The sequence below is a fragment of the Aedes aegypti genome, chromosome 3, assembly GCF_002204515.2.
Source record: "Aedes aegypti strain LVP_AGWG chromosome 3, AaegL5.0 Primary Assembly, whole genome shotgun sequence".
Taxonomy (NCBI): domain Eukaryota; kingdom Metazoa; phylum Arthropoda; class Insecta; order Diptera; family Culicidae; genus Aedes; species Aedes aegypti.
This window is the reverse complement of record NC_035109.1, coordinates 69,955,598-69,983,489: the sequence shown is the minus strand read 5'-3', so window position 1 is coordinate 69,983,489 and position 27,892 is coordinate 69,955,598. Positions and strand designations below refer to the sequence as shown.

The window sequence follows — 27,892 nt, the reverse complement described above, 5'->3', positions numbered from 1 at the left end:
CGTTCTCCGTCGCCGTCGTCATCGTCGTATTTATCGTCATCAGCATACCATCATTACTCGATCGGGATTGATTCGGTTGCACTAACGTAGCGCAGCTCAAAAGTGGAGAAATTCCACCCATCAGAAACCCGTACGGTAGCCTAATCGAAACCGAAGATCTCCTCCGTCAGTTATTGGATACCACGTCGATGCATTATGCATTCATGATGGTTCAGTGTGGATCAAACCTGAAGAGAAAAGTGCAATCAAACATGACGATCGATCGATGGAAGCTAGAGTGCCACTTTGAATAACTACGATAATGATCAAATCAGACGTGCGTGCAAGCCAAACGTGTGGAATAGGGGACCCATAATGATCAAACTACAATAATACTAAGTTACATCTACAAAAATTGGTCATTTGGACCACAAAAAGCCACTGCGAAATTGAGGCGGATTCCATCAACTCTAAGGGGGGCTACACAAGTTTTAAGTTTGTATGAAGAAAATTGACCAAAGTGTAACTTACGATTTTTACAAGTTTATTTTACCTTATAAAAATGGGCCACCTTAGTGTGGAGGGAAAACTCTGTGCGCATGTAGTGATGGGAAAACGAAGTGTGGAATGCATGGGAAAATGAAGCGTTCGGTGATTGGGGGTGCCGGTGCGTGAAAGAACTTTGCATTTGGATGAAATTAATCACCTAAGCGGCTTGATGGTTGGTTTGCTGAAATGAATACATTTCGATACATAAATTTGGTTGATTGTGTTTTGTTGGTGGGTTTTGAACAGCCCTACCACCCACAATGCTTGACCACGACGCAAAGGAAGTATCGAAACGGATACATACGAAATGCGCTCAATGATTGGTGAAGTAGTATAGACAGTTCAGCTTCGGGTGGATTAGGTGAAATATAAATAGCACATAAAACTTATAAATTTAGTGCACGGACAAATGTCAATTGCATCTTCGAATATTCAGGAAGAACATTTGAGAAATGTCTAAATCTGATGTTTCTCAATGCATTTTAAGGCAATTCAACCCAGAATCTAAAAATGATCGACTTATGCCTTTCAGGACAGACTATTGTTGTAACTCATTGGCTATGAAGAAAACGGAAAGGAAGCATCGCGCATCATACCCTCGTGCTGTGCGTACACAAAATCTTTCTGCTCTCGGAAGTTTTTAAAACTAGCTGAAGCAATAAACCTGCATGATTTTTGTGAAAATAATTTTCTTGTTCTTAAATGCCGAGAGGGTGTGTAGAAGTTTAGTTGAGAAAGAAGTGCAGCAGAGTCTACACGGTTCGAAATAATGTTGTTTATAAAGAGAATCATTGCGAATTCCCGGCGTTACTTAAGTGTTTCCAAGTTGATGAGCATGCAGCGTGCTTCATACGACGGAAGTGGCAGTACAGTCCAATTCAATTTCCGAAAGGCGCATAAAAGGAATTGCTTCTGTACTGATTCTATGCGTTCTTCGTGTACGACATGATACTGGTTCCATACTAGGTGACAAAATTCCAGAATTGGTCTTACATATGTAATATACAATAGTTTAATAGTATATGGGTCTTGAAAATTGTTACTTAACCTCTTAATGAAGCCAAGCATGCTGTTTGCTTTGTTTGTTATGAAATTATATGTTCTACAAAAGTGAATTAGAGTCTAGGATTACGTCCAAATCCCTTACAATTTTACACTTCTGAACTACTTGATTTCCTAAAAATACTGCATTTGGAGGTGTTACATATTTTCGACTAAATGCTATCGAATTACATTTTTTGATATTGAGTTGGAGTAGACTTTTTTGCACCAAGTGAAGAATAAGTTAAGGTCATTCTGGAATTCTTTTGCTTCGCTAGAATTACTTACTTTCATGAAGAGCTTCATGTCGTCTGCATATATAAGAAATTTTATTTTTCTAAGTAAAAGGAAATGTCGTTTACATACAAAATAAAAAGAAGTGGGCCTAAATGAGAACCTTGGGGAACTACAGAGGTTACAGAAATGGGTGCTGAGAATTTATTTTGAAAGCGCACTATTTGTTTCCGATCTGATAGATATGACTTGAAAACAGGCACCAAATATGAGGATTTCCAAGCTTCTGGGAATTTCCATTATTTATAGACATGTTGAAAAGGCGTTCTAAGGGAAGGGTAAGTTCTTCTGAGAGATTTTTGAAGAACACGGGTGCAATGCCATCTGGTCCTGCTCCCTTTGATGCGTCCAGGTTTTTTAGTGCCGATAAGATTTCTTGTTGTGATAGTTTTTCATTAGATATACTATTAGAAATTTATGAGAAAAAAGAAAAGAAATTGCGGTCGCGGTCTTCTTTAGAGTAGGTGGTATACACTTCTTGGAAGAAATCTGCAAAACGGTTGCATATGTCGGAAGAGTTTTCACCTACGTTTCCATCAAAATGCATTCGCGAAGGGAAATTGCTACTTTTTAATTTTGTGTTTACATAATTAAAAAAGTTTTTAGGGCATGATTTGACTTCGGATTCGACCTTACGATTATATTCTTCATGTGCGGAGTTGATGTCTGAGTTAAATATGTCATGATAATTTTGTAAGTTCGTGGCAGTATTCTCTTTTTTGTATAATTTATGCGCTTTCTGTTTCTTGTTCTCTAGGTTTTTCAGTTGTGGGCTAAACCACACCGGTAATTTGTTATTTTGTATACTTTTTTTTCTTCTTGTTAACACAGTTTCATTAATTATTTGTTGAATAATTGAATGGAATTTGACTACTTCGGTGTCGACATTCCCTTCAATACTTATAATATGTTGCCAATTTATTGTACATAGTCTACGTTTGGCTTCTTTGTAATTTGCTTTATTGTATTCCGGCACTTCCTCGTACTCACAGTCGCTGGGGAGAGAAGTTTTATTTATGAATATTGAGTATTCAATTGCTGTGTGAAATACTTCATTTTTGGTGATAATGATGTATACACACAGAAATCTTCAGTGCAATTTGTAAATAAGAGGTCTAAGTAAAAATTTTGCTGGTTGTTTACGTGATTAATTTGATTTAGGCCAAAATATGATACTTGTTTTAATTATGAATCGTGGTTTACGGCCAACCAGCCGAGTGGAAGTTTAACAACTACCGAAAAGCTAAACATTACATATAATTTGCAATTGGATTAGATGGACAAATTGATGTGAAGATTTGCGAAAAAGTTACACGTCTTCTCAGTGAGAATCGAACTCACGACTCCCCGATCTCTAGTTGGGGCGCGTTAACCACTACGCCATGAGAGGACTCATGAACGCAGAAGTTAACCTGAATTCGATTTGTAACTTTTTCGCAAATCTTCACATCAATTTGTCCATCTAATCCAATTGCAAATTATATGTAATGTTTAGCTTTTCGGTAGTTGTCAAAATATGATGTTTTGTCGAATCAAAAATTGTAAAGTACTGTCTTCGCCTACGAAACGAAAAAACGAAAAAACCACTGTACTTTTCAGTGCTATTTTTTTTTTTTAACTTTTGAAACCTTTTCGAACCTTGTTTAGACGCATGTCTTCAATTTTTATTTGCTGCCGCTAGCAAAAGCTAGTAAAGGTAATCCTTCTTGGATACCGCCTTGAGAAAAAAACCTCTTAGAAGGTCTCTTCTTCTTTCGTTTATTCACTGAACATGGTTGCAACCACGAACAAAAGTTAGGGTGAATTACTGAACTCACAACTTTCCTCCAAAACAGTGGGTTATAAAACTTTCACTAAGAAGAAAGGACGTTTCTGCGAAATGCACGCTTTCTTCAAAGGATGAAATGGTTTGCATCGAATGAGCAATCAGCTCGATGCTTTAGACAAATTTTCCGAACATCAAACCGAAGCAGCCAAGGCTCAAGTGAGAAAACAAAGAGTACCACCAATCATAGTCAGTTGTTCAGAATTTGGAGGAGGCAGGAGATCTTGAACTCCATTACACTGAAAATATATACTGTTTTAAATTACGAAATCGTTCGCTTGAACTACGAAATTATTCGTTGTTTTCTGCAACGAATCAGTTTCGTAAAATTTATGCTTCGTAATAAAATTCAAGCTCCAAATCAAAACAAACATTGATTGTTATAATGTACTAAACATTTCGTAATCGAAATTCGTTTGTTTCGTATTGAGAACGAAAATTTATACGCAACGTACGAATAATTCGTAGAAAGAGCTAGAGCTTTAGTGCATTGAACGAAATGTGTTCGTGCATTTCAGAAAAATACACAATTTGCTGGGATATATCAAATTTGCTTCTTCTCAACAATGATTCAACTTTATATTCGTTCAGGGTACCGTAATCCGGGGGCAAATTGATCACTTTTTCACAACTTTTTGTCATGATTATCTTTGGAATTCAAAACTTGTAAAATTTATTTCGGTAAAATCAGTACTTCATTGATCTCTATTAGTTTATGTAATCGATTTTTCATGAAATAAAGTTTAACATTTCATAAAATTAGTTTTAAAATAAAAAATTGAAAATGACACATTGGGGCGAAATTCATTACTATATAATAAAGCATATTTTAGAAAGTAAAATTTCCCTATCTACTAAATTTGGGTCTCATGAATCTGAAAATGATGTCAAAATTCTTACAACTCGTGTATATCATAATTTTATTGCAAAATTAAACTTTGCAAATCTGCATAATACGCCTAAATGTACCGTAATATGGGGTGTTAAGGGATGAAAAAAAATTCGACACGAATTTCAAGCAACTTCTAGTATGTCAATAATTGAACAAAGGACATCCCTACCATTCTTTCGACGTGTATATCAAAAGCCAAATACAATTATGAGGATTCTATGACAGATTTCTGAGATAATCATGAAAATGTGTTATTTTTGATGGAAATTCAAAATGGGGTGTTATAGAATTTGAGTTTGGTAAATAAAACTAAATTTTTCCAACAACAAAACATTTTAGTTCAATAACTTTGATGCTTTAATTCAATTTCATAAGTTATGTTCAACCATAATCAGTTAGAACATCAATATTATTGAACTTGGAACTCCTGCAAAGATAAACCGTTTTATTTTAACTGCTAAATCTTTCATAGTTATTGATCTTATTTGGAAACTATCAGTACATCGTAAAATTTTCTTGAAATGATTTTTATACTTAAATGCAACAGGATCATAGCCTATATATATTTGCAGATTACCAATACTATAAGCTATGCAGAGCATCTGCATAAATAATCTATAATATACGAATAATTTCAACAAGCTTTTAGTTTTAAAAGGGGAAATGGCAAATTTGCCCTGTAAATAAAACACTTCACTAAACATACAAGTATTTGCATGCAACACCCAGTGGCATGGTCGAAAAAATACTGAAGAAGAAAAATAACTCTATAGGGTAGAAGCACCGGTTTTGGTCATATTCCAATTTTAGCCATAGTGGATTATACACCGTTTTACATAGCCAATCAGGATGAAACCTTTCGCATTGAGTAGATCACATTCCCATGATGGAGCTACATTCATTTATACGTCCAAAATGATTCAAAACATAAGAAAAAAAATTCATTCTCCTTATAATGTTAACTCCCATACACCTAATTTGACCAGGGCACTCCTAATTTGGCCACTCTAATGAGAAATTAATGCGATTGGCCAATTTAGGAACCGAAGTTAAATCTCTGGCCGAAACTGGTTCCGTTGGCCTGTATTAACCAACGTGATTTTCAAAGCGACAAAATGATTTTAGCTCAGTTTTGTAATTCAAACTGTTTTCTGTGGATAACAAATTAGGGACTAATATACTTCAAATCATCGATTATTTCAATTTTTCTGATTGTTATGTATTGAGTATGAAAGACTTAAAAATTTGCGCCAAATGATCCACTTGCTCCATCATGGTGGGGTAAGTGGATCACCAATAGAAAAACATCTGTTCTCAATGCAAATGTGATGTAATTATGTATATTAAGGATGATATTACTCTCGTTCTTATTATTAGTGCTAGTAATGGTACATTTTAATACTTTAAAATTAAAAAGTATTTTTATTATATCTAAATATATTAAAAAAAAGATTATTTACATTAGTTTACACTAATTCGCATAACAAAAAATATTGTAACTAGAATAATCTGGAGAAAATTCATCCATTTATACACATAAGTTATACAGAAGCATTGTAGGGTTATTCCTAACAATGTTTTCGATGAACACTTGTAGTTTGAAAATATTATTTACATTTATTTTTGAATAACAAACTGAAATCTTTTATTCTATTTATGAATATGTTTGTATCATCTGTCTAGAATAATTTATATGGTCAAATAAGGTACGATAATATATTTTCAATTGGAGAATTAGTATATTTTGCTCTTTTGCAACTCAGCTTAGATAAACCACGAAAAGTTTCGTGTGAGTTTTGAAATTATCATTATTTTATTTTATTTATTTTTTACACCAGAAAGGTTAAAAAAACGTTTAGGTGGATTAATTCAAATTCTCTATGGTCAATTTGACAAATTTAAGCAGGGAATGAAAAAAATAAAGGAAAATAACATTTGCGAATATTGAAACTTATTAAAATTCTCGTAAGCAGTCTGCCAATAAATGATAATAATACTTGATCCACTTACCCCACCCTATTAAAAAGTAGGGGTAAGTGTACCATGTACAATATATCTGTATTTATTTATAAAAATCACATATTTTTCATTGTGATTCATTCAATTAGAACTGAAATGCTCACCATGTGTCGAAAAAACTAATAGAATTCGATTTTAGACAGAGATACAATGGATTTTTGATTGACGGAAAACAATTTTGAAATTAATTCATTTTTGCAGCTAACAAGTTTGCTTGTGTTAGTGTACGTGTAGTACCATTTTTGCAATAGTATTAGTGTGGACGTAAGAATATAACCTAAAACAAAGCAATGGTGCGAAAACATTCAACACATTCAAGTATTTATGCTTAATATTGACGTATGATCCACTTACCCCACTGATACACTTCCCCCACTGTACCTTATTAAAAGTCGAAATCTGGATAAAATTTTCAAAAGTTTTTGCCTGTCTTGTGATCTCAATGAAATATACTTATGTTCTAAGTTACTCACATATTTTTCTTAATAGTGTTTCATAGCTTTGCAGTTAAATGTATTTTGCCTATAAAATTCGAACAAAATCTTTTTAATCGTTTTCAATATCTAGACTCCACAATGCTTAATTTTAACAGACCTTCCCTATCACATAATGCAGCTCACAATCCTCCGAACAAATCAAGCATTTTAGATGACTGATATATCGATTTTTGACATTTTTGTGCCTTGCCAAACCTGATGGAGAAGTTCAATCCCTTAAAACCCCACGAGTCCTTAACACCCCATTTTACGGTACTGAACAACTCTGCCGAAAAAAAAATCTTTCTAAGTGATCAGTCTCCTGAGATATTTGCGAAACAAATGTTTTATGCTCACTATGCCGCCTAGTGGCAACATTTTGAATCAACTGGCTCAAAGAATGATAGTCATTGACTTACCGAACAACTTTGCCGAAGACGTCATCTTTCTAAGTGGTCAAGATCATGAGATCTAAGAAACAAAAGTTTCATGCTCACTAACGCCGCCTAGTGGCAAAATTCCGAATTTCTTGGCTGTAATAATAATAGCCCTGAGGCTACTGAACAATTTTGCCAAAGACGTCATCTTTCTAAGTGGTCAGACTCCTGGGATATTCGCAAAACCAAGGATGTTGTACAAAGTACAACGCGCGACTACTCGCGTTACAAAAATTCGCGCGACGACCGAAAGGTTAAAAGAATCAATAGCTTCTAAACCATCTCACATAAGATCACCATTCCTATTCGCGAACTTTTCACCAATGTGATGGAACAACTTTTGAAAATATTATCATGAAAACCCCATTTTCACATTAATCAGTTTTTATCTACATTTCCCTACCAAGTTTACCAAATTTTGAGATAAGTCATTTTTGGTGATATTTAGTAGCTAACGAAATAGATCCCTTAACTTTACATTGCAGGGCAACTTCACGGAACAACCCAAAACTATATTGAAATTTAGATTACGGTATAAATCTGATGAGTTTAGTAACTTAGAAAAGTTAGAATGGATAATTCCTTAACACCCCACTTATTTTTAAAACGAGAGTTTTTCAATAAAAGTTCCTAAAAATCGAAACCCAGTTATAATTTTAAGATTGTTTTGTCTGTGCTATGATCTCAATTAAATTTCCTTATCTTCAACGTTACTCGAGAATTTTTCTCAAATATATTTCATGGTTTTGTAGATAAATGTATTTAGCCCATAAAATTCGAACAAAAAAATTTTGAAGCGATTTCAATTTCTAGAAACCACAATACTTCATATTAATAGACCGTTCCTATTACATAATGCAGTTCTCAATCCTCCGAACAAATCGAGCATTTCAGATGACTTATATATGGACTTTAAACGTTTCTGTGATTTGTCGAACTTGATTGAGAAGTTCAATGCCTTAAAACCCCACGTGTCCTTAACACCCCATTTTACGGTACACGTTGTCGAAATTAAAAAATATACGTTGATGTATATTTTGAAGTTAAGTATATATGGCTCATGCTAGATAAAAATTTATCTTTCAAAAATTACAGTGAGGGCGATTCCTCTTTAGAACGTTTTAAGATTTATATTTTTCTTTAATATTTATCATCATTTCATTCCAGGATTTTCTTCAAATGATTTCTAGGATTTTTCCAATTTCTATCGATTGGTCTAAAACTCATTCCAAGCAATTTGATAAAATTATCTCCAGGGATTTGTTTAAAAAATCCTACAGAAAAACTCCTATCCTACAGACATTGACTTCAGTAAATTCTTATCCGAATTGCTTTTTTTTTCAAGAACTCCTACAGAAAGCAAACAAGGAATTCAATTAGGAATTCTCCAGGAACTTCTGTAAATTTTCTAGGAGCTTTTAAGGAATCCCTCAAAGAATTCCTGCAAGAATTTGAGAATACCTTCAGCGATTCTAGGATTTCTTATATCAAGGATTCCTCCGAAACCTTTTGCTAAGTTTTTTTGAAATCTCTGAAGAAATTCTTATAGATTTTTCAAGAGGAAGAACTGAAAAAAATGTGTGACGACCTCGTCAAGAGCAGTGATATAAGGTAGTGAACCTGTCTACTGAACCGGAACAAAAACAGAACCAAATGCTCGCGAGCATCAAAGTGCTGATTTACTCGCATTTGTTGTGCTCGCGAGTGAACGAAGCTTCGTGAGCGTGTTCAGAGCTATTCAGAGTCAACTGCGCTTTTGAAATCAAAGTTCCCCCATCAAGTTTTCTGGTTTTCAAGGGCTTTTGACTACAAACAGGTAGTTTACTGTCGATTTGGTGGATATATAATTGATTTGTCTGTCAAAACCACAATAAATCACACACTGTCCGGCTGCTCGCGAGTAAATGTTTGTGAACTTTTTGCTGATTCTTTTGATATGTTCTCCCGAGTAAGCGGGTGCGAACTTACTCGCACCGAGCCTATTCGCTAGTATGTAATGTTTGTTTTGCATTAGTTTACATTCGTGAGGTGCATCGTAATGCAAACATTTCAACCAAGAGTTAAAAATTAACTATAATGAAAAAAACATGTGAAATTCCTAGAAATTCCTAGAAAAAATCGCAGAAAAAATAACAAGAGATATCTTATAAGGAGAAACTTCTGCTACAATTCCTAAAAGAATATTGGAAAGAGTTGTTCTCGAAAAGAATTCCTAACAGAAACCCTGGAGGAACTTTTAAAGGAATCTATGTACGAATCCCTGGAGGGTTATCTCTGACATCTTTAGGCCCTCCTGAAAAAAAAAAATCAGTAGTGATTCCTGGAAGAATCCCTGTTATAATAACTAGATAAAACTTAGATGAATGCCTGGAAATAAAAAAAAATGAACTTATAAAGAAGCATTTGAAATTCTTTCCAGGAATCCCTGAAGGAGTTTTCGAAAAAAAGTTGAAAGAATGCCAATAAAAATTCAATGAGGATATTTTGGAGGATTATAGGAGAAATATCCTGACGAAGAAATTTCAAGAGGTGCAAGTGTAAAAATCCCTTGAGAAACACCTGGAGAAATCACTAAAGGAATTTTTAGAGGAATAGCGGAAAATTTCCTGAAAGTATCTCTGGAGGATTCGCTAAAATATCGCAAGAAAAATTTCTTGAATAATTCAGCAAGCATCATTGTAGGAATTTAAGGTGAAACCCCTGGAAATATACTAAAGACATTTCTGTAGAAATCTCTGAAAAAAAAAGGTTAGAGATATACCAGGAGGAATTCTAGGAGAATTTAAAGGAATTTCCAAAAGAATTCATTGAGCAAAGGTATTGTCTATCATGATTGTTGAAAGATATTTGTGTGTTCATGGGAATTTCAACGAAGGCAGAGTTATTTCTCGACTCTCTACGGATCACCTATCCACCCGCGCTCATATATGTATCTTGCAACCGTAGACCGTATTGGCAGCTCACAGCTAGCACATGCGGGTACCCTCCAAATTACCATTTCTTTATCTATACATAAGTCGAGTCGATGATCTCACGCGGCATGGCAGCCCAGCCCTCAAGTGGATGTTACCGAAACATACCGGCAGGCAGAAGCTAAAATGCGTTCAACTTTCGCGTGATATATCCAATATCCATACGGTCTGATGTTCATTTCAGTACCGTGGAACGAAAATTGCTTGGGTGTTTTTTCGCGGACAGCTGACAGCGTCAGCCAAGCCCCAGTCCCAATTCGAGACAGCTCTCACATTGACGTAAATATTCTCCAAATTGCACAGTAGAGAATCGTTCGCACAGTGTGTGTTTGGCGTCGCTATCGTGAACGACAAAAACTGCGAAGTATTGGATCTATTTGGTTGTGATGTTGGTTCGATTAGGTTTTTAGCATAAGCATTTCCGACGCAATCATCGACCCGGATAGTCAAGTGCCAATATCGAAGTGATGATGAATCAGGTGTGAATTACGTTGTGTTAAACGATGCGGAATCGCTTTACGGAGGCGAACTGATTGGGATGACGCGAGCGATTTCACGGTCACCGAAGCGTTGAACAAGTGGAACAGAACTGTACGCTGTGCACTACAGGGGCGATTGGGTGGATAAGTGGCGAACTGTGGGAAGAACAAGTGCTACTGATTGCAATGCTGACTTGTGAAACTTAATCAGCGACAAATCATATAATCCCGGCTGCTACTGCATCTCACCGAACGGGGAAAATAGTAGACAGATATTGCACGTGAAGAACATCTAAACGCGATATAGTGAAAGAGCTAGTCTGTGATACGGTGGATCTGAATAAAACTTCGGCGAATTCTTACGCTTGGATGTGAACACAAAATAGCGAAAGTAAACCCAAGTACTGTCCAACATTGTGGCATGAATGTTTGTGAGACCACTGTGTTATGTCTTAGCTGGCAAGTTAGGTGACTACACTTATTTACTAATTTTGCTTCTCAGTTGTTTCGAGCATTTACGTAGCAAACCTCCCACACAAAAGCGGAAAGTTTACATCGAAGTAATTGCCCATGAGCAAGAAACATATGCAGCAACATCCATGTGAATAATAAAACAATTCAGCGAAAATTAACGCTCAGTGTCCAATGAAAATAAAATATGTTGTGAAAATTATGGACATTGAACAAATTTGCCATACCTGCTACAATATGAGCAAATCGAAAACAACCGCGGACACAAGCAGGATGGTGCGATAGCAATTGTTGATAATTAAAGGAACAAATTATGGAAGTGCAAAATAAAAATAAGAGGAAGAAATAAATTTCCTGGGCTGGAACTGCAGTATTTGATACCCAGCGGCAACGTGGATGATATATTGAGGTAATTTAAATACTCATAATTACATGTATTACCATACATGGGACAATAAAGTGGTTGCAATAAAAAGTTTGAAAATTCAATCATCCTTATTTTTATACCATCCTGATGATAAAAATAGTGTTCTGTGAAATTTTTAGCTTTTTCGGTGGTGATTTGAATGTGACCCAATGACAATATAGGTTCATATGGAAATAACGATGGAGAAAATTTAAAAAAAATATTCCGTACACCTTATACTATAATGTAAGTACATTTGATTTATTTAGCTCCATAGGGCTCCTTCTATTCCAGAAAACTTTTGCAATAATCGCAAACAAAATCAGCTCAAAGGGGATTGGATTCTTCAGCAACTTCCTCCACGAACTTTTGAAGAATGCGTTTTCGCTACGTATCACCTCGTAGCGAAAACGCATTCTTCAAAAGTTCATGGAGGAATTTGCTGAAGAATCAAATCTCGAAAACTTATTCATATAGACTCAAGTGAAAAAAGTATACAAACTTACTTTATCGATTCTATGTGTTTCACAGACGAAATTCTACACGTTTTGTTCTGAACCAGCTCGTTTTTTAGCTTTTAGAACGTTTAATTTCCGGATTTACAAAACGACTAAAGTAAGATTTTCACCTTTCGCAACCTAACCACTACTTTCGCCGCCCCGCTGTATGGAGAGACAAAGTGACTTAACCACGAATCAAAACAAAACATTACTTCAGTCGATTTTACACTGATAGAAAAACGTCGCAAGTAACTCAATAAAACGGCTTATCATTTTGTCATAAAATTTTTGTGAGAAATCATAGGAACTCCCTAGTTTTTGATCGCGAGCTGTTTGTATGCAAAATTTAAGCAATGTATACGGTGAAAAAATGTCAAAAAGATGATTCATTTTAAAACAGTTTTAGAAGACAGGTTGTGATTCTTCTGAATTAATTTTCTCAAAACCGTCTGGAAGTTACTTACGTCGATTTGAAAAAGTAATCGAGAAATCCCTTTTGAGCTTTATACTTACATTGCAGCATCAACGTGTTTGGAACAATTTTCATAATTTTAACATATTAGTTTGCATATAACCTATATTGTGTTTGGGCCCCTTGAAATCACAACCTTCCCTATCCGAGCGGTTTGATTCCGCGGCTACAAAGCAAAGCCATGCTGAAAATATCTGGGTTCAATTCCCGGTCGGTCCAGGATCTTTTCGTAATGCAAATGTCCTTGACTTCCTTGGGCATAGAGTATCATCGTACCTGCCACATGATGTACGAATGCGGAAAATGGCAACTTGGCAAAAAAAGCTCTTAGATTCATAACTGTGGAAGTGCTTGTAAGAACACTAAGCTGAGAAGCAGGCTCTGTCCCAGTGAGGACGGTTATGCCAAGGAGAAAAAGAAATTACCACAAAAAAAATCTAAAAATTTAACATAACACTATTTTTATCATAAGGGTAGTAAAGACGATATGAGAGACCGGATTTGAAAATTTTTAAGAAATTTGAACCGCATTGAAGGTACAATCTGATGTATGATTGCACTATGATAAAACTAGTTTACATGACTAAGTTTTTATCAATTTTTTTTTTTTTTTTTTTTTAATTTCTTTATTAGTATCATTCCAAACATTACATTCATTTCTTATATCTAGGTGTTCTGTGTTATTAGACAACACTATCATCCTAATTTGGTAAAACAAATTTAAGATTTTATTAACATTTTGTTAACAACATATAACATTTCATTTGCCGTAGCAGTTCAGATTTGTTACAGGTGAGTTGATTTCACCTGCTTATAAGAGAAAAAAAAACGCTTTAAATATACTTAACCTAACTTAACCTAAACATATAACGCATTAATCGTGGCAATAGAAGATTGTAACGATTTTTGCCTGAAATTATTTATTATTTTATTTGACATTTGTTCCAATGTTTCAACATTGGATATTCTATGTAACTCATTGGTACTATACCAGGGAGGAAGCCTCAGAATCATTTTCAAAATTTTATTTTGAATTCTCTGCAGAGCTTTCTTTCTGGTATTACAACAGCTAGTCCATATTGGTACAGCATACAACATGGCTGGCCTGAAAATTTGTTTGAATATCAAAAGCTTGTTCTTAAGACAAAGTTTTGATTTTCTATTAATAAGGGGATAAAGACATTTTACATATTTATTACATTTGGCTTGAATGCCCTCAATGTGATTTTTGAAAGTTAAATTCTTATCAAGCATGAGCCCTAGATACTTAACTTCATCTGACCAATTTATTGGAACCCCTCTCATCGTGACAACATGCCTACTTGAAGGTTTCAAATAAAGAGCTTTTGGTTTATGTGGGAATATTATTAGTTGAGTTTTGGAAGCATTAGGAGAAATCTTCCATTTTTGCAAGTATGAAGAAAAAATATCCAAACTTTTTTGCAATCGACTACAGATGACACGCAGGCTTCGACCTTTGGCGGAGAGGCCTGTGTCATCCGCAAACAAAGATTTTTGACATCCCTGAGGTAACTCAGGTAAGTCAGATGTGAAAATATTGTATAATATTGGTCCCAAAATGCTGCCTTGGGGAACACCAGCTCTCACAGGAAGTCTTTCAGATCTGGAGTTCTGATAATTAACCTGAAGTGTACGATTTGACAGATAACTTTGAATTATTCTAACAATGTATGGTGGAAAATTAAAGTTTTTCAATTTTACAATCAAACCTTCATGCCAAACACTGTCGAATGCTTTTTCTATGTCTAGAAGAGCAAGACCAGTAGAGTAGCCTTCAGATTTGTTGGAACGGATCAAATTTGTTACACGTAAAAGTTGATGAGTGGTCGAATGTCCATGGCGGAATCCGAACTGTTCATTGGCAAAAATTGAATTTTCGTTGATGTGGGCCATCATTCTGTTCAAAATAACCTTTTCAAAAAGTTTACTGATGGAGGAAAGCAAACTGATTGGACGATAGCTAGAAGCTTCTGCAGGATTTTTGTCTGGTTTTAAAATTGGAACAACCTTAGCATTTTTCCATTTGTCAGGAAAATATGCTAATTGAAAACATTTGTTAAATATATCAACTAGAAATGATAAGCTACTTTCTGGAAGTTTCTTGATGAGGATGTAGAAAATTCCATCATCGCCAGGAGCTTTCATATTTTTGAATTTTTTAATAATAGTTCTCACTTCATCCAAATCAGTCTCCCAGGCATTTTCGAAAACGTTCTCTTGATTGAGAATATTTTCGAACTCCTGAGTAACTTCATTTTCAATTGGACTAGTAAGCCCTAAATTAAAATTATGCGCACTTTCAAACTGCATAGCAAGTTTTTGAGCTTTTTCGCAATTAGTTAGTAATAATTTGTTTTCCTCTTTCAATGCCGGTATGGGCTTCTGAGGTTTTTTCAAGATTTTAGATAATTTCCAAAAGGGCTTAGAGCCAGGGTCCAATTGAGAAATTTTATTTTCAAAATTTTTGTTTCTTAATTGAGCAAAACGCTTTTTGATTTCTTTCTGCAAATTCTGCCATATAATTTTCATAGCAGGATCGCGAGTGCGTTGAAATTGCCTTCTCCTCACGTTTTTAAGACGGATCAAGAGTTTAAGATCATCGTCTATAATCACGGATTCAAATTTTACTTCACATTTTGGAATTGCAATGCTTCTGGCTTCAACAATGGAATTTGTTAAAGTTTCAAGAACATTGTCAATATCAAGTTTAGTTTCTAAAGAAATGTTAACATCAAGATTAGAGTCAACATACGTTTCATATATATTCCAGTCGGCTCGTAAATAATTGAAAGTGGAGCTGATAGGATTGAGAATCGCTTCTTGGGATATTTGAAATGTAACAGGGACATGATCAGAATCAAAATCAGCATGAGTAACTAATTGGCTACAAAGATGACTAGAGTCGGTTAAGACCAAATCAATCGTAGACGGATTTCTAGAAGAGGAAAAACATGTAGGGCTATCAGGGTATTGAATTGAGAAATATCCTGAAGAGCACTCATCAAATAAAATTCTGCCGTTGGAATTACTTTGAGAATTATTCCATGACCGATGTTTGGCATTAAAGTCACCAATGACAAAAAATTTTGACTTATTGCGAGTCAATTTACGCAAGTCAGTTTGGAGCAAATTAACTTGCTGTCCAGAGCATTGAAAAGGCAAATAGGCAGCTATGAAAGTATATTTACCAAACTGTGTTTCAACAGAAACACCTAAAGTTTCAAAAACTTTAGTTTCAAATGATGAAAACAGTTGATGTTTTATACGCCTATGAATGATGATTGCAACTCCCCCGCATGCCCCATCAAGTCGATCATTACGATAAACAAAAAAAGTTAGGATCTTTTTTGAGTTTAGATCCAGGTTTTAAATACGTTTCGGTAATAACTGCTATATGCACGTTATTAACCGTAAGAAAATTAAACAGCTCGTCCTCTTTACCATTCAGAGAACGAGCATTCCAATTTAAAATATTTAAATTATTATTTGGATGCATTAGAAAAACGTAATCCAATAACAATTTGATTTGTAAATTTTACACCTACTTGGACTGCTTCAGTCATAGTGGTGGCTTTGAACATTGCATCAATCATTAGATTCAATTGTTCAGTTAGAAAATTAAAATCAGAGGCTGACATGTCATGTGATTTCCCATTAGAATTTCCGGTAGACGAAGAAGCGGAATTACCTGTGACGGTAGGGTTTTTTCCATTTGATTTGAAACAAGTAGATTGGGTACCCATGGATCGAACAGGGGAGGAGTTCAAATTTCCTGCTACGATATCGGCAAAGGATTTACCGTGGGTAGATACATTCGAAATTGAAAGATTCGAACGGCTACCCGATGGATTAAAATTAGTTTGTGAATGAGCATGATTATGATCTTCCTGATGGGTATGATTCATGATCAAGCGATCGTTAACTGAAAAATGAGCATTGTTCGATACTCTACCAGGCAAATTCCGGAAACGACCGTTATCGTAACGGATATTATCTTTCATCTGCCTGGCACGAGCCTCAATGACCCTTTTGCGTGAAGGACAATTCCAAAAATTGGACTTATGGTTAGCCCCGCAATTACAGCATATGAATTTGGAGGTATCTTCCTTCACTGGACAGACGTCCTTAGCGTGAGAAGAACCTCCGCAAATCATGCATTTAGCATCCATGCGACAATTTTTTGTACCATGACCCCACTTTTGGCACCGACGGCACTGAGTGGGGTTCTGGTAATTTCCTCCAGGTTTCTGGAAATGTTCCCATGTCACACGGACATCGAACATAAGTTTAGCTTTTTCTAAAGCTTTGATATTATTTAGTTCTTTTTTGTTAAAGTGAACTAAATAATATTCTTGTGAAAGCCCTTTCCGAACAATGCCAGATTGGGTTCTCTTTTTCATAATGATTACTTGGACTGGGGAAAATCCAAGTAAATCATTTATTTCATTTTTGATCTCTTCAGGTGACTTATAGTCACTTGAGAGACCTTTCAAGACGACTTTGAACAAACGTTCAGTTTTGTCGTCATAAGTAAAAAATTTGTGCTTCTTCTCTTCAAGATGTCTGAGAAGAAGTTCACGATCTTTAAGAGTTTCTGGCAAAACGCGACAGTCTCCTTTCTTTGCGATTTGGAAGGAAACCTTGATTCCCCTAATGGAGTTCAAGATCTCCCGCCTAAATCCCGCAAATTCGGAACAACTGACCACGATAGGCGGCACTCTTTGCTTCTTCACTTGAATCAAAGAGCCTGGGCTAGAGGCTGCTTCGATTTGGTGTTCGGAAAATTTGTCTAGAGCATCGAACTGATTGCTCATTTCGATACAATTATTCATTTCACCCTTGGAAGAAACTTCGCATTCCGGGGAAGCGTCCTTTCTTCCATTTTTGCCACGTGTAGTGACAGTTTTAAAACCCACTTTTTTGGAAGGAAGTAGTGAATTCAGAGATTCACCCTTCCTTTTGTTAGTTGTTGATACCATGTTTAGTTAATAAACGAAAGAAGACGTGACCTTCGAAAGGTTTTTTCCCAAGACGGTGTCCAAGAAGGATTACCACCGCTAGCTTTCGCCAACGGGTCCAACGAAAAATCGAAGGCACGGGTCCAAACAAGGATCGTAAAGGGATCAATAGTAGAAAAATAGTACTGAAAAGTACTGTTTTAGTAGCACTGAAAAGTACCGTTTTTAATTTTAGCACTGAAAAGTACTGTTTATGTAGCACTGAAAAGTACTGATTTATTGCTTTAGGTAGTTTTTAAGAAAACTTCCAAGAGCAGAGAGAATTCGTGTACGCACAGCACGAAGGTACGATGCGCACTGAAGTTTTTATCAATGATTGTTACATCTTTAACCCATTATTTGTTTAGCAGAAAATTGGAGGAGTTATTTCAATGTAACCTTGATATTCTAAATATACTTGTCAAAGTGCAATGCTTCTAAATAACGCCGAATTGACGTACGACACCAATACCCATCTAACCAGTAAGCACGATAACGTGGCATGAGCATATGGTCCCAACTAACAATGAGCGAGAATAATTGGTGCCAAATCAGCATCATAAAAGCATATAGGCATTATAATAGCGCTCCAAATGCAGACAAGTTGAAAAGAAATAAATACCACACAGTGGACCTTCAAGATTGTGCCTACAACTTATACTAAACAGACTTGTGCCAAAATATGTATCCATTTTTAGTCAAAAAATTCTGAAAAAAAGATTATTATCTGTTTCCCGGGACACCCGCATTTCCCGAGAAGTTTCTCTTCAACAAAAAAAATACCATCTTTAGTCAGATAAAACCATCATAATCAACGAGTCAGATAAAACCCATCGCACAATTTGCTTTTCATACATACCAATCAATGTCCTCACTAGTTATATTTTGATGTTTATGTGTTGTTTTTTTTTGCAATCAAATACCGGGTGGCCCCGTTGGTATGACCACATTTAATCTGAACGTTTTTTTTTTTTAATTTGCACCCCGCTCATTTACACCAATGAGCTACAATACAGAGGTGATGAAGACCATGATTTGGTTGCCAAAAAAGTGGTGACGGCACTATTTTATATGGAATTATGATTATGGGATTAGATATGGGGTATTTGAAACGAATTTGAAGTAAAATAAAAAATTGCGATGAATATCATTGAAATTGATTAAGACTGGATGATTTTTGTTTAAAGTATTTATAGTTGTAATATTTCTACATAGTACCCGACTAGAGGCTTGTGACAAAAATATAATAAAATTTTATTAGAATATGATATGCATATCATATAATGATATAATTTTGTTAGGCTCCGTCATCCATAGAACATAATAAAACAGAAATATAACATAATGTTTTTATTTCCCTTTAAGATATTTTTTTGTTCATTTTTAACAACTTTATAACTTCATTTCAATAATATACAATATTATCGTATATCGAACAGTATTATAATTTTAATACTTTGTATCAAACATTATAACTTGGTTTGATATGTTTTTGATAGAATTAAAACACATTTTGTTATGTTACTATTCATACACTTTTTGTTATAATTTTAGTTATTTTAACAACATCCTGCATCAAGTTTGTAACAACATATGTTCAAAAAACTTATAATATAATAACATATGCTGATATAATTTTGTTATGTACCCTTAGTCGGGTAGACACCAAAAATTTTATCGAGGGATGATCATCTTAAAGTCGAAGTTCCATCAAATATTTTACAACCGTTTAGTTTTAACATGGACGTCTTTCTGGCTTGCTACTTTCGTATAAGACTTTGCATAACCGCGTTGACCAGCATGTTCTTTTCAGAAAAGCAAAAAAATCACTCCGACGCACAGTGCGTTGAATGTATGGATATGCGGGACAAAAATCAAAACTGGTAGATCAAGCCATTTGAGCACCCTGGTATAGAAGGGAAAGTTGTTTCTGGTCAAAAGAGCTACAATTTGCATAAATGGCATATAATATACGCATAATCGTAAAACTGTCCCAAGCGCCATATTCATTATTTTCCAAGAAAACTCTTGAAATTTGTACTTTTATTTTTCGTAATGATGTAAGATGTTATTTACAAAACATGTATCTTCTCACTCGTAGCTGCAAAAGTGGCTTATACGCCTTCATGCAAAAAAATCGATTTTTTTTTCAATTTTTCCGTTTTTATATAAAATTTGAATGAAATTTTGGAAACCACATTAAAAATATAGATTTGCTCTGGTGTCATGTCAGGAATAGCCGAAATCAAATAATGTGGCAAGATATTCGGATTTTATATCACAAACAACTCATTTTCGAGCTTGTGCTGGTTAAGGAGTATACCTAAAAATACTCAAAAATCTCGAAGAATTGCAGGGAGTTGCAGCTGTATCTTTCAGACCTCTTAGAGGACACTCTAAGAAACATGTCTGTACGTGATTTAGAGTGGAACTCGGTGGAACTTTTTTTGAATCGATAATCTAAGTTACATGTTAGTATTTTGGTTTTATAGCCAACTCAACGAGCTGATTTCTCATATTCAAAGTAAAAATTTGTGTTCTAATCACATCAAACATACTTTACCAACCTTCAGCCATGTCCTCTTTTAGATTTTGGTTGGATAGATTGGTTTCAACAGTCCCCGTGCTAGTTGAAAGGATTGCTGAAAACATGCGCCAAATTTAGTTTTTCTGCTACTCAGACAACTGTCACGTTCGACGCTTGTTGTAGTAGTTTTGATGTTTTGTATAGTTTAGAAATACTTGTTTCAATAACGGATGCTATTTATAAACACTTGTGGATACTTATTATCGCCAGATAAAATAACTTGAAATTTGATTTTTGTCTATGGAGCAACGCACTGTGCGACGACGCGAAAACCAGAACTCTATTGCACTTAGAACGCGTGCAAACTTGAACGAGAAAAAACTGCAGCAACGCGACGACGCAAAAAAAACGATTTTCCTGGTGAAGATGACACGAAGCCAAAACTCAAATCCTGCCTGGAGCACTAACGCAGAACGCGTGAAGAATAAAACGTTTTATTTCCACTCTAAACACTTTTTTCAAAAACAGCCATTTCACCAGCTGGATCTAATAATTTGCGGAGACGATAAAAACGTGACAGATCAGATATCAACACATCCTTTCGCGCACGTTGGCTACTGCGATCCTGAACATCATCTGAATTTGTAAACTAAAAACTATATTTATTAAAAATTCCGCAAAATTTGTACAAATAAAGGATATTTTCACTGAAAATTTGTATTTTTGGTTAAAATATGACCCGAAATACCGCGACAAAACCGCAAAATTATGAATTTATCACTTGAGGACACGCGAAATTTTAAGAATTTGGCCGCGAATCTCTATTGTTCCTAATAATAAACTACAGTTAGCATCCATTTGTAATGATATTAAAAAAATAATTTCAAAGAACAGCTTATACATGAAGAAGAAGAAATCATCATTGATATACAAATAATTAGCTGTGATTTCATAGCCTTCACAGTCTTGGGAAATCTAAACGGAAAGTTTTGTCAGCACACCGTTAGCCCAGATGGTATTCGGCCAAACAGCATTCGGACAAATGGTCGGACACCAAACTGAAGTGCACGGGGTGCACGGTCGTTATTAATAAAATGCATATCTAGAAAGATTCGCGAACTAGGCGAAACTGACAAAATGTACACAATTTAAGAAACTATAGCGTTGAAATTGTAGCTTGATTGTCTATTCACTGCACTTGAACTTTTCCCCTATCGATAATTTAACTTTTCGAAAAACGCAAATTTGTAGAAGACGAAACGTCACCTCATGCAAAACCACACACCTTATTGATTACGCCTGTGTTTTTGTTAATCAAAGTGATGGGCGCATCTGAAATCGAAATCAAAACACGGCGACAGTAAACGGCGACACTGCAAACAAAAAATAAACAAGGCGTACATGGCGGGCTTAATTGAAACCAGAATGTAAACACGGCGCAAAAGTAAGAGGCGACACTGAAAATAATATTGATTACAGGCTCATAACATTGGGCGATACTGGCATTCTCGAGTACGTTTTAGGCAAAACCTTTAAAGATTTTTTGAGTCAAAATAGCCAGGGGAATTGTAGGAAATGTGTGTGGTATTGATGAGGATTTTAAAACTAGGTTTATGAAATATGTTTCAAAGAGAAAAGTTTAAAGTTTGAGTATATTTTCTCCAATTGGGATTTAAAATTGCACATGAGTATTTCATTAATTATTTTCTCATTGTTATTGATTTGTCAGATAGGCCCTAATTGCGAATTCCTCTAGATATCTTTCTGATGATATGTTTTACAATAAAGATTATATGCAGGGATGGGAAATGTACTGTAGCAAACATTTACCACTTCTACATTGACATGTTTCTATACGACCATCAAAATCCAAAGCAATCTATGAACGTTCAAAACCAAAAATGTCACGGCTCTCCTTCTTCTTCCCAACGTTTATTCAAACCCGAATGCGAAAAGACTCGAGCACAGTGGTAACACGATCCGGTTTATGGGGTTTTGACTTTTTGCTCGGTAAAGGCGGCATAAAATTGAACTTTTTTATATGTATCGCAACAGAATGATTGTGTTTTTGCTGTTAGTACTAACAGATTTCAATTAATTGAAAACATAAGCGAAATACTAGCGATTGAATTATTCAACATTTTTTTCAATTATTCACCTCGGGAGGCTGCCAAGGCTGTGACCAAAAACTAGTTTTACTAGTGACCGCAATTGGAAAACACATTGAAATTGTATGTAAAAGCCTTTGCTATCGAACCAACAGAATTACAAATTTTACACGTTATTTCACCTTGCCATTTGAAATGACAGATTCACGTTGAAAAGAATATGGATCGAACATGTGGATTATTTTCAGTGTACAAAGTACAGCTGTCAAATCAAGATTTTGTTATCATATATTTAGTCGCAAACGATCACAGATTAGTTCGTTCGAAAATTTATACACTCGCATTGTATTCCGTTTTTCATCACATAATATGGTCGGCATTAAGTCAGAGTAGACCATAGCGTAACGCTTTGTAATTTTTTAACTCGTTAAAATTTTGGTTCAATATTTATACACATCTTTGTGTTACTTTCAAGCAATAAAATGTGAAGCGATAATTATTTAAAAAATCATAATCCGAACCTCTGGTAGAACGATTTTTTGATGGACTTTGTGTACTTGGTCCACTCTGACTGAACTGAAGACCATCGTTGGTTCACTCTGACTGAACAATTTCTAGGAAAATAACAATCATTCAATGCTTGCATGCGTACATATCTCCAAGATAAACAGTTTATCAAGACCCTTCGACACCAGTATCGTAAATTCTTCAATAATCCAAATCGTCAAGCCCAAAATCAGTGGCATTACGATAGCTTGAAAATTAAGGTTTGGCAGGGTCATGGCATTGAAGACCAGATATATTGAAATATGCGTCAGAGTGAATCAAGTGAAAATCTTGAGTACCGACCAAAATATACTGATTCAATAAGCGGGTTCAAGGACATTCCATACACACACTATAGAACTACCATAAACATCTATCGGATTCTGATTTATTGCTTTTCAACACATGGTACGCTCTGTCTTCACAGAAACTGTTGCAATTTCTGACCACCCATCTAAATATGGTAAATGGTCAAAAATCAAAATCAAATGCATCGAATTAAGTAATATTTATAAATTTCTATTGATGGATGAGTAGAAGAATCATTCGATGTCGAGAAATCTGACAAATCTCTTGAAATGTTTTTCATTCGTTTTTTTTTATTGATTATCCGAAGTAAATTTATTACATATCTCTCACAGTTTACAGTTTTCATCTAATCTGATCAAAGTGAAATGGAGGTAAGGTAATTTCGCATCTAATAAAAGAATATATGCACGTACATCGCCTCCACTTTTGTACGTAGAAGGCCTTTTTGCGACATCTTATACATACATAAAAGTGGAATAACTTAACAAAATTACGGGTGTAAAATATAATATACACGAAATACGAACATGTTTTTAAAATCTGTCAAATTTGCTTCGTTGTAATGTTTTTAAGAATTTTCCGAAATCCTGGAAATGATCATTTTATGTTCCGTTTCCCGGGAAGATTGATAATTTTACAAAACATCGATAAATTTGTGAAAGGAACATCTTGTACCAGCCAGATTTATGTGATTTAAGTTCACATAAAAATACACTTTTAATATTGATCCTAAATTTGCTCAAAACGGGGTAAATTGAATTATAGCCCAAAATAGCAACAGAAAAATAATTACCGTGCACCCCCGCTAATTTGAACGGTACCTCATGCAAACCATCGGGGTTCATTTTTAATTTGAACATCTGATCACCCTAGAAACGTGTTTCTGGTTACCCCTTTCACTGTTTTGTTTTGATTCTGCGTTCCGTTCCACGGCGTTCCATCTCACTTCACTCCGTTCTTCGTACCTGCCACACGATATACACATGCAAAAATGGTCAATTGGCAAAGAAAGCTCTCAGTTAATAACTGTGGAAGTGCTCATAAGAACACTAATCTGAGAAGCAGGCTTTGTCCCAGTTGGGATGTAACGCCAGAAAGAAGAAGACTTTGTTTATGCAATCAGACACATTTCGTCAAATTTAAAGACAATATTTAGATTTTGAACAATTTACATGTGGCACGAACTTTTGCTCCGCTGAATCAAACCTCGCTATGGGTCAAAACTGCTTTCCAATCATTTATGCAAGAACCAATACACCTAAAAGCATCTTTACGATATGGCTAATCACACCCTATTATAAAACTCGAATAAAAAATGTTCCATGCTAGCGCTAGGTTCCATGCAATGGAACACCAAAAAAAATGTCATTTTCACTTCTGAAACCAGAAAAAAACTAGAAATCTCTATAAGAATCTTTTACCACACTCAACGTTTTTCTCCACCTTAATCTATGCGCGTAAGGGTGGCCCTATTTTATATGGTTAAAATCTTATGTTACACCCTCCCCCCAAATTCCTCCCCGTGAGCGACCGGATTGGGTTGTTTCAGTCTCTTCTCTATTTATAGGACAATCTTCACCTATAATCAAAAACGTAATAGTAATCGTTATTCGGTCGATTTTTTTTTTCTTTTCATACATTCGTCAAGCTCGTTCAGACCCCCAAAAATATGATGAATTTCATAGTAGTTTCTGGGAGTCCAAATGAACAAATTTAGAGGGCGTAGTTTAGGACTTAGGATTTTTGTAGCTTTATTATTATGGGTCATCATATACGCATATATTGCTTTAATTATGTCACTTTATTGTGCTTGTTTATTACTAGAGGAATCCCTATAAGAGTTCCTTGCATAATTTTTGGAGGTATCTTTGGAAAGATTGTATGGCGAATACTCGTTACTTCTCTGAGTTTCGATTGTTTTTGGAATGTACTGCTTTACGGTACTACTTTCAAATATTAGAAGAAGAATATTTCACGAAAACCGTCATAAATGTCTATAAATTGCTGCCGATGTTAGGAAGAGAAATAAATAATTATCATACAATAAATTTATTGTAAAACTCTTCGAAGTTTTAGCCAAGGAATATGTCCTAGGTATTCATCTATAAATCCCTCCAGGTATATCTCTGGAAATTCCTCCCAAACTTATCCAGTTCCTAAATTTGTCAAGAAAGTGCATCATTTTTTTACAATTAAAATTAGTGCACATTGGAAGCATAGTCAAGTTTGGTGTAAATGAGATCCCTTCAGAAACTACTCCAAAAATTTCACTAAGAATTCCTCCAAGTATTTGTCTTATAAATGCTCCAATGACCCAAGAATTTTTCGATGTTTCGTAATATTAAATTCCTCTTGAATGCTTCCAGAAAATCTACCCAAAATCATTTTCATCTAACTATTTTGCCACAATGCTTGCAGTTATCACAAAAATGTGTTTTGTTCAACACCTCCTGATATTTGTTCTGGAATGCTTCCATGAATTGTTCCATGCAAAAATCTTTCCAAGGATTTCTTTAGAAACTTCTCTTAAATTCCAAAAAGTAAGGAATTGTAAGAATTCGTAAAAAAAACGTTCAGAAATTCTTCTGAGCATACCTCCAAGAATTTATTCTATAGTATTTTCCACTTAGAATTTGGCCGTTTCTTTTTAACTACTGTGGCGCCTCTAGCGCTCCCGTAGCGAAAAACTTTTTACTGATCCAAGAGAAATGTTTATTCAGTGGTAGGTAAAAAATCATACAAATTCAAAGGTATCAAAAATGGTACGCAAAAGACGTAAGAGAATTCAGCAAACTTACTCTTCTTATGAATTCTCTATAGATTTGTCAAGGTATTACCTTTTCTGGGAATAACTGAAATGCACTGAAGAGCCAGAAATACATTTCCAAGAAATAAAACGACAACTTTACGTAAGTCGAAAAAAAAATCAATTCTTATCTATCCCACTCTTTGACTTTGGGGTAAAATGCGATTATTTAATATTTTGACCATATGTAGTCTTTTCTATCAATGTATATTCTTGCACACATGGAATCAAAAACATATTTTTTATTGTAGAATATAATTTAAATGACGCATTCCGACTCGATGACTTATACATTTAGCTTTCACCCAGATTCAATGATTTGGCTTAATGAATTTGACTACTCTTTTCAGTATTTGTAAGTTAATTCATGTGACGAAATCCCAAAAGAAAAAAAACATTTTAACGTTATTTTCTGGCGCACTTTACCCCCTTTAAAAATAAAATATTGAAATCGATAAGTACGATAAGCGATTACGTCAAGAGGGATTCAAAATTGAATAAAACGAATTCACATCAATTTTTTCCACTCATATATAATTTAGTCTTTGCTTCACTTTCTTTCGCCTCAGATGGAACACCCAAAACTAGAGATAACCCTATCGGTGGACGAAGAAAACGCTCTCACCTTGTACGAAGAACTTGAGCGGACAGATATCAACACTCTGAACCTGAACGTGGACTGCTGTTGCGGGCTGCTACGAACATCTCCCTTTCACCAGCCGAAGTCCAAGTCGAACTCCCGGGAACGGTTACGTGCCGACTCCGGAGTGTCCAGCGACGATGAGGTATACGCCGACAGTTGTTCACAGACCTCAGAGCACAATAGTGAGTGTCGCGAAGTGGAAAGCGACCACAACCACAGCCATCATATCTTTCACCTTCGGCCGAACAACGACAACCGTTGCGGACATCGCAGTAAATCCAGCCTAGATCGACGGAACGAGCGATACCAAAGCTTCGGTCTGCTGGAATCCAACATCTTGAACTCGTTTCAACTACACAATTATCGACGGAAAAATGCGGGTGGTTACGATTCGGGCAGTTTTTCCGGGCAAACTAGTTATAGTTCTACGACGTCCAGTATGATTGAGGACATTTCCGATAAAATAGAGGAGATTGGCAAGTTGGACACCAACATCCACTCGCTCATGTATAAATCGGTTGAGGTGCATAACGATATTTTGGTAAGGGACCTTAACAGCTAGTATAAATTTCAAAAATAATTGTGATTTCTTTTCAGTCACTGGAGGCAACCACCAATCGCCTTTTGGCGGATACCAAGAAACTCTCCGATGACCTTGACGACGTCCGCTATTTGGATGAACTGATAACGATACTGAACGGCGACATTGGGCCTGTTATTCATCGTGAGTGGCCGTATCAAATTCTGTTCGATACACCGATAGAGGAAGGCACTCCGGTTACGTGAAGCGTGAAACCGATTACCACGAATCGGTAAAATTCTGCATGTGTTAGACAATTGATTCTACCTAATCGATGCATTGCAGTGGGAGTTATTAGATAGCGTTGCAGTGCTTTTTCAATCAGGAGAAAGATAGTTGTTTTATGATAAGCGTTTATAACGAAAGCAGTTACCATTATCGAGGTGGTGCGACTAATCTTCGGTCAGAATCCGCTATCGAGATACGCAAACGAGTATGCTAGCCAAAGATTGTATATGCAAAAACATGTATGAGCAACAGAACAAAACTGTAATAGAAAACCATTTTTACCTAAATAGATATAAATTAACGTCCGGTTCCTAA

The 27,892-nt window shown here is 35.4% G+C and overlaps 1 protein-coding gene across 9 annotated transcripts; it reads left to right on the top strand.

The window, feature by feature from the left end:
• Positions 1–27,892, top strand: LOC5568792. Of its 9 annotated transcripts, none has more exons than XM_021849181.1 (4): positions 1–130; positions 11,466–11,843; positions 26,696–27,310; positions 27,367–27,892. In XM_021849181.1, the coding sequence occupies exons 3-4, from the start codon at positions 26,696–26,698 to the stop codon at positions 27,553–27,555; spliced, it is 804 nt and encodes a 267-aa protein (XP_021704873.1). In that variant the 5' UTR covers positions 1–130; positions 11,466–11,843; the 3' UTR covers positions 27,556–27,892. The 9 variants fall into 9 exon arrangements, with proteins under 9 accessions (XP_021704873.1, XP_021704874.1, XP_021704877.1 ...); XM_021849182.1 differs by having other exon boundaries at positions 1–135; XM_021849185.1 differs by lacking the exons at positions 1–130; positions 11,466–11,843 and adding an exon at positions 150–316 and having other exon boundaries at positions 26,696–26,980; positions 27,152–27,310.

What these genes read in the sequence shown, in the direction of transcription:
- LOC5568792 (XM_001658107.2), top strand. An exon ending in AGGTGCATAACGATATTTTG is followed by an intron (nt 27,311 to 27,366) that starts GTAAGGGACCTT and finishes ATTTCTTTTCAG; the next exon opens with TCACTGGAGGCAACCACCAA.